Consider the following 15226-nt stretch of genomic DNA (forward strand, 5'->3'; position numbering starts at 1 on the left):
TGCTTTGAGAAACCTGGTCTACTGGGGGGCTGATGGAGTCCATCTGTCCGAGAAAGGGAAGAGCATGTTTGGTCATGGGCTTGCCAAGCTGGTGAAGAGGGCTCTAAACTAAAACTGCTGGAGGAGGGGAATCTCAGTCCATACCACTCCTACCAGTTTGATGTCAGTGCCAACAACAGATGCCCAGAGCCTGGAGAGGGATCACAGGTCAATTGAAGAGCAGCACAAAGGAATTCCAGCAACTCCAGCCCATAAGTCAGCTTACTCAGGAGCCCAACATAAATGCCTCTATGCGAACGCATGTAGCACGGGGAATAAATAAGAGGAGTTAGAGACCTGCAGGGCTATGATCTTACTGGTGTTATGGAGATATGGTGGGATGTCTCCGATGACTGGAGTGTTGGAATGGAAGGACAGGCAAGGGAGATGGGGAGGGGCTGTCACCATCTATGTCAATGACCAGCTGCAGTGCCTGGAGCTCTGCCTGGGGATGGAGGAGGAGCTCACTGAGACCTTATGGGTCAGGATTAAAGGGAGGGCAGGGACAGGTGACATAGTGGGGGTTTGCTACAGGCTGCCCGACCAGGAAGGCGGAGCGGAGGAGGCCCTCTATAGACGGAGAAGAGCATCCTCATGATCACAAGCCGTGGTCCTTACAGGGAGCTTCAACCACCCTGATATCTGTTGGAGGGACAACAGAGCAGGGTACAAACAATCCAGGAGGTTCCTGCAATGCGTTGATGGTAACTTTCTTCTCCAAGTGGTAGAAGAGCCAATGAGGAGCGGTGCTATGCTGGACCTTGTTCTCACCAACACGGAGGAGCTGGTGGGAAATATGAAACTCAAGGGCGGCCTTGGCTGCAGTGACCATGAGATGGTGGAGTTCAAGATCCTTAGGGCAGTGAGGAGGGCACACAGCAGGCTCGCTGCCCTGGACTTCAGGAGAGCTGACTTTGGTCCCTTTAGGGAACTGCTTGGCCTAGTACCGTGGGACACAGCCCTAGAGGGAAGAGGGGCCCAAGAAAGATGGTCAGTATTCAAGGGTCACCTCCTCCAAGCTCAGGAGTGATGCGCCTCAATGAAGAGGATGGTCAGGCAAAAATGCCAGGAGGCCTGTGTGGATGAACAAGGAGCTCCTGGACAAACTCAGATGCAAAAAGGAAGTCTACAGAGAGTGGAAGCAAGGACAGGTGGCCTGGGAGGAATACACAGAAATTGTCCAAGCAGCCAGGGATCAGGTGAGGAAAACCAAGGCCCTGATAGAGTTAATTCTGTCCAGGGACATCAAGGGCAACAAGAAAAGCTTCTATATGTGTGTCGGTGATAAAAGAAAGAATAGGGAAAATATGGGCCCTCTCTGGAAGGAAGTGGGAGACCTGGCTACCCAGGGTATGGAAAATGCTGAAATGTTCAACATTTTTGCCTCAGTCTTCACTGGCAAGCGCTCCAGCCACACCACCCAAGTCAAAGGCGGCAAAGGGTGAGGCTGACAGAATGAAGAACCACCCATTGTAGGAGAGGATCAGGTTTGAGACCATCTAAGAAACCTGAAGATGCACAAGTCCATGGGAACTGATGAGATGCATCCACAGATTCTGAGGGAACTGGCAGATGAAGTGGCCAAGCCACTATCTATCATATTTCAGAAGCTGTGGCAGTCTGGTGAAGTTCCCGCTGACTGGAAAAGGGGAAACATAACCCACATTTTAAAATAGGAATAAAGGAACTGCAGGCTACCTGTGTGCCCGGCAAGATCATGGAACGCATCCTCCTGGAAACTCTGCTAGGGTGGATGGAAATAAGGAGGTGATTGGTGACAGCCAACATCACTTCACTAAGGGCAAATAGTGCCTGGCCAATTTGGTGGCCTTCTGTGACAGAGTTAGAGCATTGGTGGATAAGGGAAGGGCAACTGATGTCGTCTGCCTGGACTTGTGCAAAACAATTGACTGTCCCGCACGACATCCTTGTCTCTAAAGTGGAGAGACATGGATTTGATGGATGGACCACTCACTGGGTAAGAAATTGGCTGTATGGTTACACTCAAAAAGTTGTGGTTAACAGCTTGATGTCCAAGTGGAGATCAGTGATAAGTGGCGTTTTTCAAGGATCGATATTGGGACTGGTGCTATTTAACATCTTTGGTGACATGGACAGTGGGATTGAGTGCACTCTCAGGAAGTTTGGCAATGACACCAAGCTGTGTGGTGTGGTCATGTGGTGGGTTGACCCTGGCTGGATACCAGATGCCCACGAAAGCCACAATATCACTCCCTCACCTCAGCTGGACAGGGGAGAGAAAATGTAACTTGCTTTTCACTGTCTCACCATCCTCGTCATAAAAAATGTCTTCCTTATATCTAATCTAAACCTACTATCTTTTAGTTTAAAACCATTACTCATACCCAGTGAACAATAAAAAATGGAAGAACTGTCCACTCTTGGAAAAAAGGAAACAAGTAATCAATATGAGTTTGTGAAAACTTTGCTGTTGGGCTGTGGAACAAAATTATGAGAATGAAAGAGTAAGTGAGGTGGTTAAAGGGAATTAGAGAGGGAAATTTAGTCTGGGATGTAAGGAAAAAGTTTCTTCAGGCATTTTGCAACTGTGACAAAATTATTCTTGGCATTTTGGGGTCAGGCTGATGTTTAGGTTTTTAGTGTGATAAAAATTTATTTAACTGTTCTTTTGATCCAGAGGGTTTTTCTTGTACCTATGGATCTATGGGTTTTAGCAGCTCTATGGATCTGTACATTTGTACAGATCATGTACACCTGTAATTAACTGATCTGTAAATAATAACTTAGATATCATGGTTTAGTGCTGCTTTTTTTTTCTTAAAGCTGTTGTGGCTGATACTGAAATCAGAATGTATTTTATAAGGTGACTGACTTTTTTTTTAAAATGTTGTTAAAGGAAAACTGTGAACACTTTCTGAGGTAGAATTTAACAGAAATGGGAAATTGACTATTACAGTATATCAGAACTGTAGATGTGCTCCTTTTAACATCAAGCGTTACTTCCCAATGCAGGCTGTCTGTTATGTATGACCTCTGCAAACTCTGTTTTTGTAATTCTGTATTTCAAAGTGGCTTTAGGCAATATTGCCTTGTGATGGCTCTCTCAGACTCTCTGCCTGAGAACTTTAACTTATATTTGGCTTGGTTTGGCTCTTTTTAGCAAGTCTTTTAAGCTTGCTTTTATATAGATATCTTGAGATAAAATACTCCTAATTTTGTCTTAATGCAAGTTGGGGGGCAGATATCACTGATGGAATAAGACTTTGAAATACCAAATAAAGCTGACTGCAAGTTTTTTGGAAGTATTTTATGTTAGCATTTAGTAGTTCTTCTGTTTTACAGTTCTCTGCATTGTGTTTTGCTTGTGTAGCTTGAGTCTTCTCAAGTAACTTTATATAGTAGTGTAGCATGTTCTCATGCCAAGGAAATCCATAAGTACTCTGATCCGACACTGATTCCATTTCTGAGAACGTGAACTTTGCAGACTCCTTTGTTTACCTAATTTAATGTTGCAATGATACTGATAATGGATATGATTTTAAAAAAAGGGTAGAAAAATGCTCGTGTCCACCTGTACTCTCAGTAGTTCATCAGGAGTAATATGTAAATAAAGAATTGTGTTTTTATTATCATCAACACTTGCTTCATGATTTTTGCTAGATGTTGTTCTGTTATCGAAAGGGAATATGGATGTGAGCTTCAAATTTATCTACAAGGAGGGTTAAAAGTAGACTCAACAATTTGAGTTTTATGCTTGTTCTGTATACAAATGTACATATAAATATAAATTGCTTTAGATTGCAGCTTCTTACGGAAAGGTGATTTGTATCTTTGAGCCAGTTAGCCTCTTGAAGCAGAACAGCAGTCGTCATAATGTAAGTAATACATCATTCCTTAATTCATTTACTCAGTTATAAAGCCTGACTCATTTTTCTGGTTTGGTTTAAAATAGAGGATTTCTTTGATGTCTTCTTTTAATGCTAGAATAAAATTGAGACATAATATTTTCACTTCTGCTCCTTCAGAAGTGAAAATGGTAGGAGGAGGGCAGAGATGTGTTATTAGAAAAAAAAAAAAACACCAAACAAAAAAAAACCAAAAAAACAAACCCAGGTTTTACTATAGTGTTTTGTATTACTTATTTATCTAACTGTACAATTCATAACTGAAATATTCCAGAACCCTAAGAGATGTGCACACCCCCATTCTCCAAAGTGTATAGATACTCAGCCTTTACAATAGGAGTTCCTTTTTGAACCATCCTGTGTAGTCTTTATGTCCTAATGTGTTTTACAATTCTTATTTTAACTTTGGTTTATGTAACTGTATGCTCTTGGTCAAATCTGTAACAGTTTCAAAAAGTCTGTGGCTTTTTTACAATATCTGTCTGAGTGCTTGTACTTCGATGTTATAATGGTGAACAAGAACAATATTTATTCTCTTGATAGCATAGCTTAGTTTTGGTGACGGTGGTTTAGCAAATTGGCAGCCAGAATCTTAATTTCTGGCTAATAATAGGGTTTAGAGCAAGTTATTTAACCATGCTTCTTACATGGAGAGGATTACTCTTATAATTAGAAGCGTTGGAGTCTAATTAAAGAATGTTTGATATGAGAGCTTTGACAGCAATTGCTCAAGGAGCTTCTGTCTCCCTCTTCAGGGGTTTGGTCTCTCCATTTCAATTAATAAATTGTTCGTACAGCCATATAGTGGATTCCCTTCTTTGTACTAACTAGCTCAGCCATATGGTTCCTGTTGTACCTGTAAACCAGAGACATTTTATATATTAATTAAATTAAATTAAAAAAAACCTGAGTGTGTATGTGCATGTGTGTGTGTGTATATATATATATATAAATTAATTTGTGCCACCGGAAAGCAGTGGAATAAAACTATGGTAAAATGTGACTTCCTATGCTTAGATGAGCTTTTTAGAAGTACTGCTCTCTCTTGATCTTTGGAGCTGCTGAATCAATCCTCAATGTTTTTCTGTACTGGTAAACAGCACAGTTAACTTGAAACTTTGAAGTTAGTGCAGTGACTGTAAGCAGTAGAGGAAGCACTGTCTGCCCATGATTTGCTTTCAAATATTTGTAATTGAAGAAATATTGTTACTTCATTCTTGCAGTTAACCTCTATGCAATAATTTCCAGCATATTTAGGTGGTTGTACCATAGTCTCGGTCTTCTGTTTACTAGAATATTCAGAATCTTAAAAAACCAAATCCGAAAAAAACCTTCAGAAATACAGAAGTAGTTAATTTAGATCCTTATCTGCAGTAACTTCTTAGTGTTTTCTACCAGACTTCTGAAAGATGCAGTTGTTACATTTTAACTTTCATGTCTATTGGTTTAATATTTTGGAAGTGGGGGATGATTAATTTAAAAATGTCTATCTTTGTGAATTAAGGAAAAAAAAACCTGTTGGCTCTTCCAGTAATGATTTCAGTTTATTTTATAATTCAAAGAATCAAAATTTTGCAACATATTAAGATAACAGACCAGGTAAATATTTTGTGAATTTAATCCTCAGCTAGTTCCAGTGAACAAAGTAATGATACAAAATCTGAAGATAGTTGAATATCCTGTTGCATATTAAGAAAAAAAAAAGGGGGGAAGTATCATGTACGTTATCTTGACTTTATTGTAATCCTTTAATTCAACAATACTACTGATATCAAACACCAGGTGCATTTAGCGTATTTAATTTTCAATATATCTTTTTTCCAAAAATAAAATCAGACCTTTAAAAACTCATACTCTGATGGTGAATTTTTTATACTGGATTTTTTTCAAGGTGTATTTTTAAAATAAGAAGTTAGAAACTTCTATTTGTATCGTCAAATTAATGGAAAGCTGTTTTGTTTAAAAATTAGAACGAATCAATTTTTATAAGATGACAGTAATTTATTTTAAAAACATCCTTCATAGAAGTTGAGGAGTACAGTGACGATGTACTATTTTGGTTATAAAAGGGAAGGGAGGGGAAGGAAGTGTTTTCATGCTAATGTTTGTGAATACTTAAAATTTCAGACGTTACATTATCAGTGGCAGAAGAATGCTCAAATCTTACTGGAAGCCATAGCACATAATCTAACGTGGGATCCCACAGGTAACAATAGAATAAAAGAAACACCTGTCTATTTGATATCACAACTAATTTTTTATTTAAATTTCATTGTTCTTTGGGGACAATAGCGTTTTTTTTTGTCCTAGCATGATAGAGAACACTAAAGTGGTGGGAAGTCTACCTTTTGCCACTTATTATAAGAACGCCAGATTATTGGGTGCATGTGTATGGTTTTACTCAGTTATCCTAATCTCAGCAATATATAATTTTTTAAAAACGTGGCTTAAATGGTATTTGTTGTGAAAGAGGGATGTTTGCAATAGCTCTAGGTGTTTTAGAGAATAACTACTTGGAAAATTTGATCAATTTTTACAATTTGAACTGTAGATACTCAAATCAAAATGTCTTATAATATGGGAGAGTATCTTCTTGCAAGATTGACCCAATCTATATCCATGTAGTGATGTGTGTAAAAGGGACACTGCTGTTACAGTAACTTTGCTGTAGAGAAGTGTTAAGATAATATCGGGCATATTTTGTACTGCAGTTTCAGCTTTGCAAACTGATTTTTTTATTCTCTATGGAAGTCTATAGTTTGCTATATATTTTGTACTTAGACTACAAATATTCGTTTTAGGCACTCGCCTTTTGACTGGTTCCAGTTGTCTTCAGCTTTGGTCCAATGTTCCTTTGGAAAACCCTTCTGACGGTGACAATACTGAAAGAACAGATGTTCAGCTTGGAGAATGGAGGTGTATCTGGCAGTGCAAGTAAGAAATTTGTTTGAACACAAGTAGTTCGTTTTTGCTTGATGATTTGGTACCTTTCAGATGAAATACGTAATGTAGTTCAGTGAAATCCTATTGTATACTGTTACTTGATAAATATTATTGATATGTAATAAACTTGAATCATATTTTCCTTGAATATGAAACATTTCTTTCTTCCTACAAGATCGTTTGTAATTGGTTTTGGGGTAGTTTATGTTCTTAGGCAGTTCTTCAGTTATATTGAACACTAGTAAAATGTTGAGGGAAAGCTGCTGTTGAGACTGTCCGAGTAGACTTCCTTGTACAAGAGGGAAGGTAAAAGCTGCATATTTCAAAATTACTGTGCTTGCAGGACTGATTGAAATAGACTTCCTATGTCCCATGTACTGCATCTTTCTTTCCTTCTCGCGCATCTCCCCCATTTCACGTACCATTTACTTTTACTTTTTTTTCTGGCTATTTGGAATAGTCATGCAAAGAGGGGTGCATCCTGTTTTACTGCCCTTTGCCAGAATAGTTTTTCATGTCCAAAGGAGGCATTCCCAAATGTCTTCATATTGGCCCTACTACGAGAATGTTGCTTGAACCCAGGTTGAAATTTACTTTCTTTGATGCATGGCTTTTTTAATTGACTTGCTGTTGTTACTGCACACACTACGTTCGTCCTGCTTTTGTTGACCTGACAGCGAGCTTAATCCTTCCTGAAAGTTAGGCCTTACAACTTGTTATGCGTGTAAAGTAAATTCAAGATGAAAATATACACTGTACTTGTGCTACAAGTGTGTGTATGTGTGTATATATATATATATACACACACAGTTCTTGTTTGTTATTTTTTGCCATTGATAAGCCTGCTACTTAGGCAATAGCTTGGTGCTTCAAAACCTGTATAAGAGGCTCATTTATTAGTAGTTCCAATGAGAATAAAACACAGCAAAAATAAACCGCATACTTAGGTTTAGATTATTTTGGTGTGACATCTTTTACTTGTGTGACCATTAACCTGAGAAGTACTTTCAGATACTTCTTAACTACGATATGCTTTCTAGGTCTTTTTTTTTTTTTTTCCTTGAGTAAAACTCTAGGAAGTATGAGAAATGGAGGTGTCTTTCAGATAAGTTGGAAGATAATATGGGACAGCAGAAATCAATTTGAAGTCTAAATGATTGTGAAGTGGGAGTAGACCATGTCAGCATACAGTTTAATCTTTTAGCAGCTGGTTTTCTCTTACGATATTTTGGAATATTGGATGTTGTAGCAACCTCTGTTACAGCTTTTTGGTTTTCTGTTTTTGCTGTGTGACCACAGGACACAAATGTACTTACACTAATCCTTCTGGACTTTGTTAAAGCTTAAGTTGTTTCACTCGATACAAAGAACACTTGCATATAAGAATGAAATCACTTTCCTGAGTTCAAGGGGAGAAAACTGTTTAGAGTTCTGAAAAAGTTCTTAAAACTTACTTTCTATTTTTTAATTGTTTTTATTTCCTAGAACTGCTTCTCAAGTTTGTTTAATGAAATTCTCACCAGACGGGGAGTTTTTTGCTACTGCTGGAAAGGTAAGCATTTTTACTAATTGTTTTGTATTAATTCAGATAAGCTATTAAAGTAACCAAACAAAACAAAACCACACATTTAAAAAAATCTTTTTAATGAAAATCTTTCTTTATATTTTTTGCATAGTATTTCCAGTAATCCTTTCTTTTACATTTTGGTAAATAAGAATTTGGGGGAATGGTAGTTTGATGGGGGAACCCAGCAAATATTCATTGCTTACTATTTTAAAATACCCATTTTTAATCAGTACCAAATTATAAGACATCAGAAGGAGAAGAGTTTTGGGAAATGGGGCAGATCTGTGGATGAGCTCACTGCTGGATATCTTTGTAGTGAGGAAATGCAGTATTTCATTATTAGAGTGACACCTTTAATCAAAAATAGCTCTTTAATATCTTCTTGTGTAAACGTATCCATATGCTTATTTGTGTACATAGAAGAGAATTCACATTCCTCTCCACAGATACATTTGTACATAGTTAATGCCAGTGTTTCTGGACAATCTTACAGATTAGTTCTATGTGCTCAGCATTGAGTGGTTTAATGGCAAAACCAATGAAACCCCTTGGGGAAATAAGCAAAAAAATAAAGCAAAATGGCACTGTCATATCTTTTAATTTCCTGAAACACTAACAAACTAATCTTTTATTTGTACTAAAAAACTTATTGTTCAGGCTTTGTAAGAGAATAATATCCTAACAAGTCAAAGCAGAAAAAAATTAAGATAATGTAGAAGATCCAGTGAAAAAGTGTGACAAATCCATAGGAGAATTTATATTACTTGTTACGGGATGTGAAATAGGTAGTTGTCTTCTGCAAATACAACTGTTGTCTTTATTTGAGGGGAGAGTCACATTGACATTGGTCAGATGGTTCTGGTAAGAATATCCAGACTCATCTTGTGAGAATTTATGGTACTATTAAAGAAGATTGGGGGGGAAAAAAATAGTTTTCAGATTACTGTTTTTAAAAAAGAAACAGAAAACTTCAACAGTTAATGTAGTTTTAACATAGATTAACACATGCAGGTAGGCATGAAGTTTGTGCAACCAACTAAAAAACCTAGCAGAGACTGCAGAATTGTTAAAAAGGAAACAAAATGCTAGTATGTATGGTTAATTGGGACAATGCAATTGGTGGGATTTCTTTAGGTGTCACAGAATCCAGAGCAGTATTAACCTGACAGAACGAGTTTCAGACTTAAGAATGAAAGATGATTGTGCAGTTTGGTCTGTCTTGAAAGCACGAATGAACAGTTAGTATGTACACATAAAGATTGGGTGGAACAGTGTTTGATTAATATGTGAAAGTTAGCTGTTGCTGTTTGGATTGTAAGGTCTCTCAATACATGCTTGAAGTACAAAGATACAAGGATGGTTCAGTCAGGAAATAAGTCTTGCTTGTAAAACGTAGTTGTCATGCGTATTTTTGTGATTCAGCTGTATGCATCAAGAACAGTTGGGTAACACACATTTTACTTAGTTGTATGGGTTTGTTTTTCCTATAAATTTTGCCATTTAAGATCATTATGCTTGCTTAGAAGACTAACTTTTAAGGCATTTGCTGTCTTTAAGGAAGACATAAAGATGTCACAAGTTTGTAAAATAACCTAGATTTCTTTTTCTAGGTAAACTTTATTCCAACTGACTAGTTTCCAGCACGTGAAGTGAAATACGAGATTTTCTTGATAATGAACTATACTCCATATAATAACAAAGCAACAAGTTCTCATGCTGCGTTGTTGTTTTGCTTATTTGGGATGTCATATTTCTTGCTATATGTTCTGTGATGTGTTTAGCCATTAACTGGCTGACAGGAAAGTTATTCAAGTCATGTTTAAGATAACTGTTACTTACAAAATTGTTCAAGTAGAGGTTTTATAAAAAAGCCAATGTTTTGTCGTTGTTGGAAATATATACTATATGTATTTCACTATATATACTTTTTTAATGGGTAGGAGTTAATATTTATTTAAAAAGGAAACTTTTAATGGATTCTAATATTACTGTATGGTTGAGTTGTGGAAAAATAGATTAATCTGCAAATTGTTTCTATAGGGCTAATATCCTTGCAGAGTTTGACTGGAATGTCTTATGTCCTGTTGTGTTATCTTACATTGTAAACTCATACAAAGCACAGTTGCTAAATAAGTAGGAGTAAGTAGGAAAAATTACTAAGTAGGAAAATTAATAATGGATGACTAAGTTATTTACCTGCAGAATCTTTAAAATTCATCTTTGTTTCTGTGTTGTCTTTCTTTGTTTAATCTTTTATGGGAGATGATGCTGGTCAGCAAAACAACCTTCCTATCCCCCCAATAAGGTCATATTAAGCACACCAAGGCTAATACATTTCGGTACCATTCGTATTTAATATTTGATCAAAAGCTTGTGAATCTAGATCCAGATTAATGTATGTGGTCATTAAAGGCATAAGGACAAAGACACTAGGAACATGATTTTTTTCAATTCATGTATGTGCGTATCTAAGAAAAGGGGGCTGAGCAGTACTGAGCTTGATTTTTGAGATGTCATCTTTGACCTCTGTTTGTATTCCTAACACTTAAATTTGCGTGTGTAGGTTTTAGGTGTTTTTTGTCAAAGTGCAGTTAGTTGTATTAACATTTGAATACCAGCTCAAGCCGGTCCAGCTTTTTTTTGAGCTATCTTTGTGGTTAAAAACTGTCACCTAATCAGAAGGAGGAAAATTAAATCCAAGTTAGTAATGGCAAGAGAGATTAAAAGGAAGCACTGCTACCATGATTTCTTTAAGATCAGGTTTTGAAGTTCTATTTACTGACTTTCTGTCACCAGAAAAGTATTTTAATTAAAAGAAAAATGGAAGCCTAGGAGACATACCCAGAAATACTTGAAATGCATCTTATTCTTATACAAGGCAGCGTTACTTACTGTTTTTTTTTCTTTCCCCAGGATGATTGTCTTGTGAAAGTATGGTACAATACAGATAGTTGGCGATCAGCTGTAACGGCTCCTGGTGCAAGTCCAGAAAAACAAGCTAAAGAAGTTGATTTTTCATTTGTTTATTTGGCTCATCCTCGATCAGTAAATGCATTTTCATGGAGGAAGACCAGTAAATTCATGCCACGGTCAGTAGTTCTAATAACCTGAGGTTTGTAACTTGCCCAAAAAAAACAGACTGTACAGTTTTCACATCTGTGTGGTCGACAGTTGCACAAGTTGTACAGTTTACCTCAGTTAATAATTGAGTTTGAACACCTTGTGTATTGTTTGTGTGTGTCTGTATAATTCCTTTCACACTTAAGTTCTTGAGAGGATGGTAAGCATCCTCTTACCTGGGAGGGAGCTGGAAAGATAGAGGGTCCCACAGACTGGCTTAGAGATTAGACTAAATATAAAATCACCTCTTGCAAAATTACCTTTCTTTGCATCTTTTTGATTGCACTGTCTTAAATGACCATTCATTCATTTGATCCCAGCTAGTTCCTCTCTCTGTCGTAAGGGAATCAGAGCAATTCAGAAGTTGTGTCACTTTCTGTGATCTTTCTCAAACATTCAAATATTTCCATGTCTTTTAATTTATTCCTCTACCTAGTATAAAACTAGACCTCTGTCAGAAACAGTATCTGGAAGTTGAACTAAAATGATCGTCTGGAATTGATATTTTGGGTTTGATTTTTTGTGTGTGTATTTGACAATTCCTAAATGACCTGTCCCTAGTTTTCACTAGTAATTGTAATCTCAAACTGAAGTAGCATTAGCAATTTTGTGCCCTGCAACCATCTTTTTCCTATATTATTCCAAATAGTAGCCGTTTGAATTCTGCATACCTTTGGTGTTTGAGCAAGTTTGTGCTGTCTTTTATACCAACCTGTAAGTAGAAGACTCTTTAAAAAGTCATTACTGTAGTCCTTAAATCAGTTTTGAAAATTCACCTAGTCCATGATGCCTAGGGGAGTTTTCTGCTGGATGGTCCAGTCAAATGGTCTGTAGAGGTTTTGAGTCTTGGCTAACACTAAATTGTGAACTTAAATTAACTGGAAACGTGATGATCTGCATAGGTTTTTTGTCAGTGCCTAGTTTAGGTTAATTGGATATTTTGTGTATATATGTAACACAAATTGCATTTGGAAAAGCAGTGATCAAGAAAGACTGTCGTTCTAAATCAGCTGTTACATTCCTGGTATTACTTTGGTTTCTCTGTTTTGGATATATAATTTCATAATACATATATATTGCTATATAGCAGTAAAATCTGGGGAATTGAGAAGAGGTATCCAGAATATGATTAGCTTTTACGTGAAGGACTTTAAAAAGAAAAACATAAATTTTGCTATTCTAGGTGTGACTAATTCCGTAAATTGAAATCCATGATTAGGTGTTGTACAGTTGTGTAATGAAGGTTGAGGTAGTTGATATTCCGCTGCTTGAATAGCTATTGCAGCCTTTCATACATACTTTGTTTTTTAAGAATGTGTTGTTGAGTTTTACTTTCCTCAGTATCTTTAAGTGACTTGGTGCATTTCCAAAAACTGGTACTGGAAAGCTTGCTTTATTTTGATGCTATGTGAGAGTAAGCAGCTTCTTCACACCTTAAATTTTCTTTCATTAGTGGTGCTGTCTGCAATGTACTCCTGACTTGCTGTAAGGATAACGTTTGTCGTCTCTGGGCAGAGACTTTGTTACCCAATGACAGTCTGTTGTATGGTGGAGGATACAACAATCGGAGCGAAGCAGTGAACTTCACAAATAACTTCAAGAGAAATACTTCGAGTAAGGAAAAAGTGCAAAATGTGTTAGAGGTAAGAAGTGAAATTGAACAGTGGGAATAAACACATGTACACACGTAATTTTAGACAGGATTGTAATTAGTGACTTGAACATGTGTCATAAGCCGAAATCCTTTATACCATAGAAGTGTATAAAAATGTTATAGAAGAGTGAATTTACGTGAAATTTTCCTTAGGAAAGCTAAGGTGACAACTGTCCTACTGAGCTTTCGCATTAGAAGACACACTGTTCTTATGTCACTACTGTCTCTTTTGCTCTGGTGATTGAAGCAAAGTGCTTTTCATTATCTAGTTAAAAGGGCTAGGAACAGTATGGAGCACATACTGTATGTAGGTTGTGTGAAACCCACTAACGATGCTGCCTTGAAATGTATGGTGGGGGCTTACTTGTTACCTCTGAAGTTGTGTGATATTCTCTGACTTCTGCAACTGAAAAAAGCTGTTGATAATATGGAGGGAAGAAAGATAGCCTTTGTTGTCTTTCTGCTGTAGTCCTCAAGTAGAGCAGACTGCTCGTGCTGTACTTTTAAGGCAAATGATCCTTACCAGACAGTGTTTTCAAACCAGTGGGATGGGGAACATGAAGCTGTGTAGAGAGTATGTGGGCATTACTCTTTTATCTTAATGGAGCGGTGGATTTAGCATGCTTGTGGTGCTTTCTTAGCCTGTGTGGCATAGACGAAAAATATGACAGACTGAAAGGCACGAAAATAAATAAAAGAAAAAATATTCAAGGGGAGGAGGGAAAAGGAAGTTTGAGACAGTTCTCTGTTCCTGTTGAAAGTAAGTGGCAGCATTAGAGATCAGAAATAACCTTTAAGTAAAAATTGAGAGAGCAAAAATTACATTTGGTAAGATGCAAAGGTTAGCAAGTGAAAAGGAATAGCAAGAGTGTAATACCATCCTTAATACAAATCGTGTACCTTCTTGTACCTTTGGGTGCCGGTACAGATACGTACAGCATGATGGGCTTCAACTGTGCGATATACAGAGTGGGACTTTTAAATACTGACATAGTCGGTCTTAAAAATTGAATATTATTTTTCCCTTTGAAATATATCTTTGCATAAAGGGAAGAAGACCTTAACTCATTGGGCCCTTATGATGGAATGGAAGTACTGATCTGATCAGATCCAAAATACTGATGCAGTTTTTCAGTCTCTGAAATGAGATTATTCAGATTTGCCTCTTCGCTTGTTCAGAATCTTGAATAAGCATTGTATATGTTTGAAACACAATAGTATTTTCTGTTTCGGTATAAAACATATGTGAACATTGTCTGCACACTGAAATATGGAGTGGTTACTGAGCCAAGATACTATATAGGCCTTCATGAGTGAATCTGAAGGCACCAGTATCTCTCTACTGCAGGCAAAACCTGAACAGTACAGCTTTTGCAAGAAACTCCACTGATGCTTTTAAACGGAAAAATTTCATTCACCAGTATCTAGAAAACCATTTACAGATGAAAGCTGATTTTTCTTTTTGAAAGGAATTAAAATGCCACCTTATTCTTCATGCAGTTAAACCTGAGGCACTTTCGACGAGGAAGGAGGAGGTCAGGCGCTGTTGTAGCGCATACTGGATATGCTCCACATCAGCAGGATCCCCACGACGTTCACAGGAACATTCCTCCTCATGCAAATGCACTTTGTCACTTCCATATTGCTGCCAGTATCAATCCAGCTACAGGTAAGAAGGAAATCCTTGCTACAGGGTGAGCTACAATTCTTGTTAGATCTGTGTTGTCTGTGTAAGCTTAACTGGCTCTGATGTATTTGTACAGTATTTATGTGGTCATGCAAAATTACTAGCATGCTAGTTTCATTTAATGCATGAGAAAACCTTCTTTTGCAGTAATGGAATTATATGAATAAATTTCCTCTACAGCAATCCTGTCTTTCTTTCTTAGTCATCTTTTAACTGAGATTCACAGTGGTCTGAGATGCAGAAGGCTAAGTATGTGGAATTACAAATTTATTTGGAATTGTGTACAATATTGGGAGCACACAGATAACTCAAAAATTTCCAAGCTTCTT

General features: G+C 37.1%; 1 protein-coding gene across 8 annotated transcripts in view; it reads left to right on the forward strand.

The window, feature by feature from the left end:
• The window catches only part of DMXL1 (Dmx like 1), an 83461-nt gene that overhangs the window by 13621 nt on the left and 54614 nt on the right, over positions 1–15226 (forward strand). For 5 of the 8 annotated variants that reach the window (XM_086479619.1, XM_086479621.1, XM_086479622.1 and 2 more), the window contains exons 3-10: positions 3819–3888; positions 5275–5276; positions 6054–6132; positions 6728–6860; positions 8355–8421; positions 11350–11525; positions 13010–13199; positions 14711–14879. In XM_086479619.1, coding sequence (XP_086335745.1) covers positions 3819–3888; positions 5275–5276; positions 6054–6132; positions 6728–6860; positions 8355–8421; positions 11350–11525; positions 13010–13199; positions 14711–14879 — 886 coding nt within the window. Of the gene's footprint in view, positions 1–3818; positions 3897–5274; positions 5277–6053; positions 6133–6727; positions 6861–8354; positions 8422–11349; positions 11526–13009; positions 13200–14710; positions 14880–15226 lie in introns of all 8 variants that reach the window. The other 3 variants (XM_086479620.1, XM_086479617.1, XM_086479618.1) reach the window with 1 other exon arrangement.

This window comes from Leptosomus discolor, chromosome Z (assembly GCF_034619465.1).
Source record: "Leptosomus discolor isolate bLepDis1 chromosome Z, bLepDis1.hap2, whole genome shotgun sequence".
Classification (NCBI taxonomy): domain Eukaryota; kingdom Metazoa; phylum Chordata; class Aves; order Leptosomiformes; family Leptosomidae; genus Leptosomus; species Leptosomus discolor.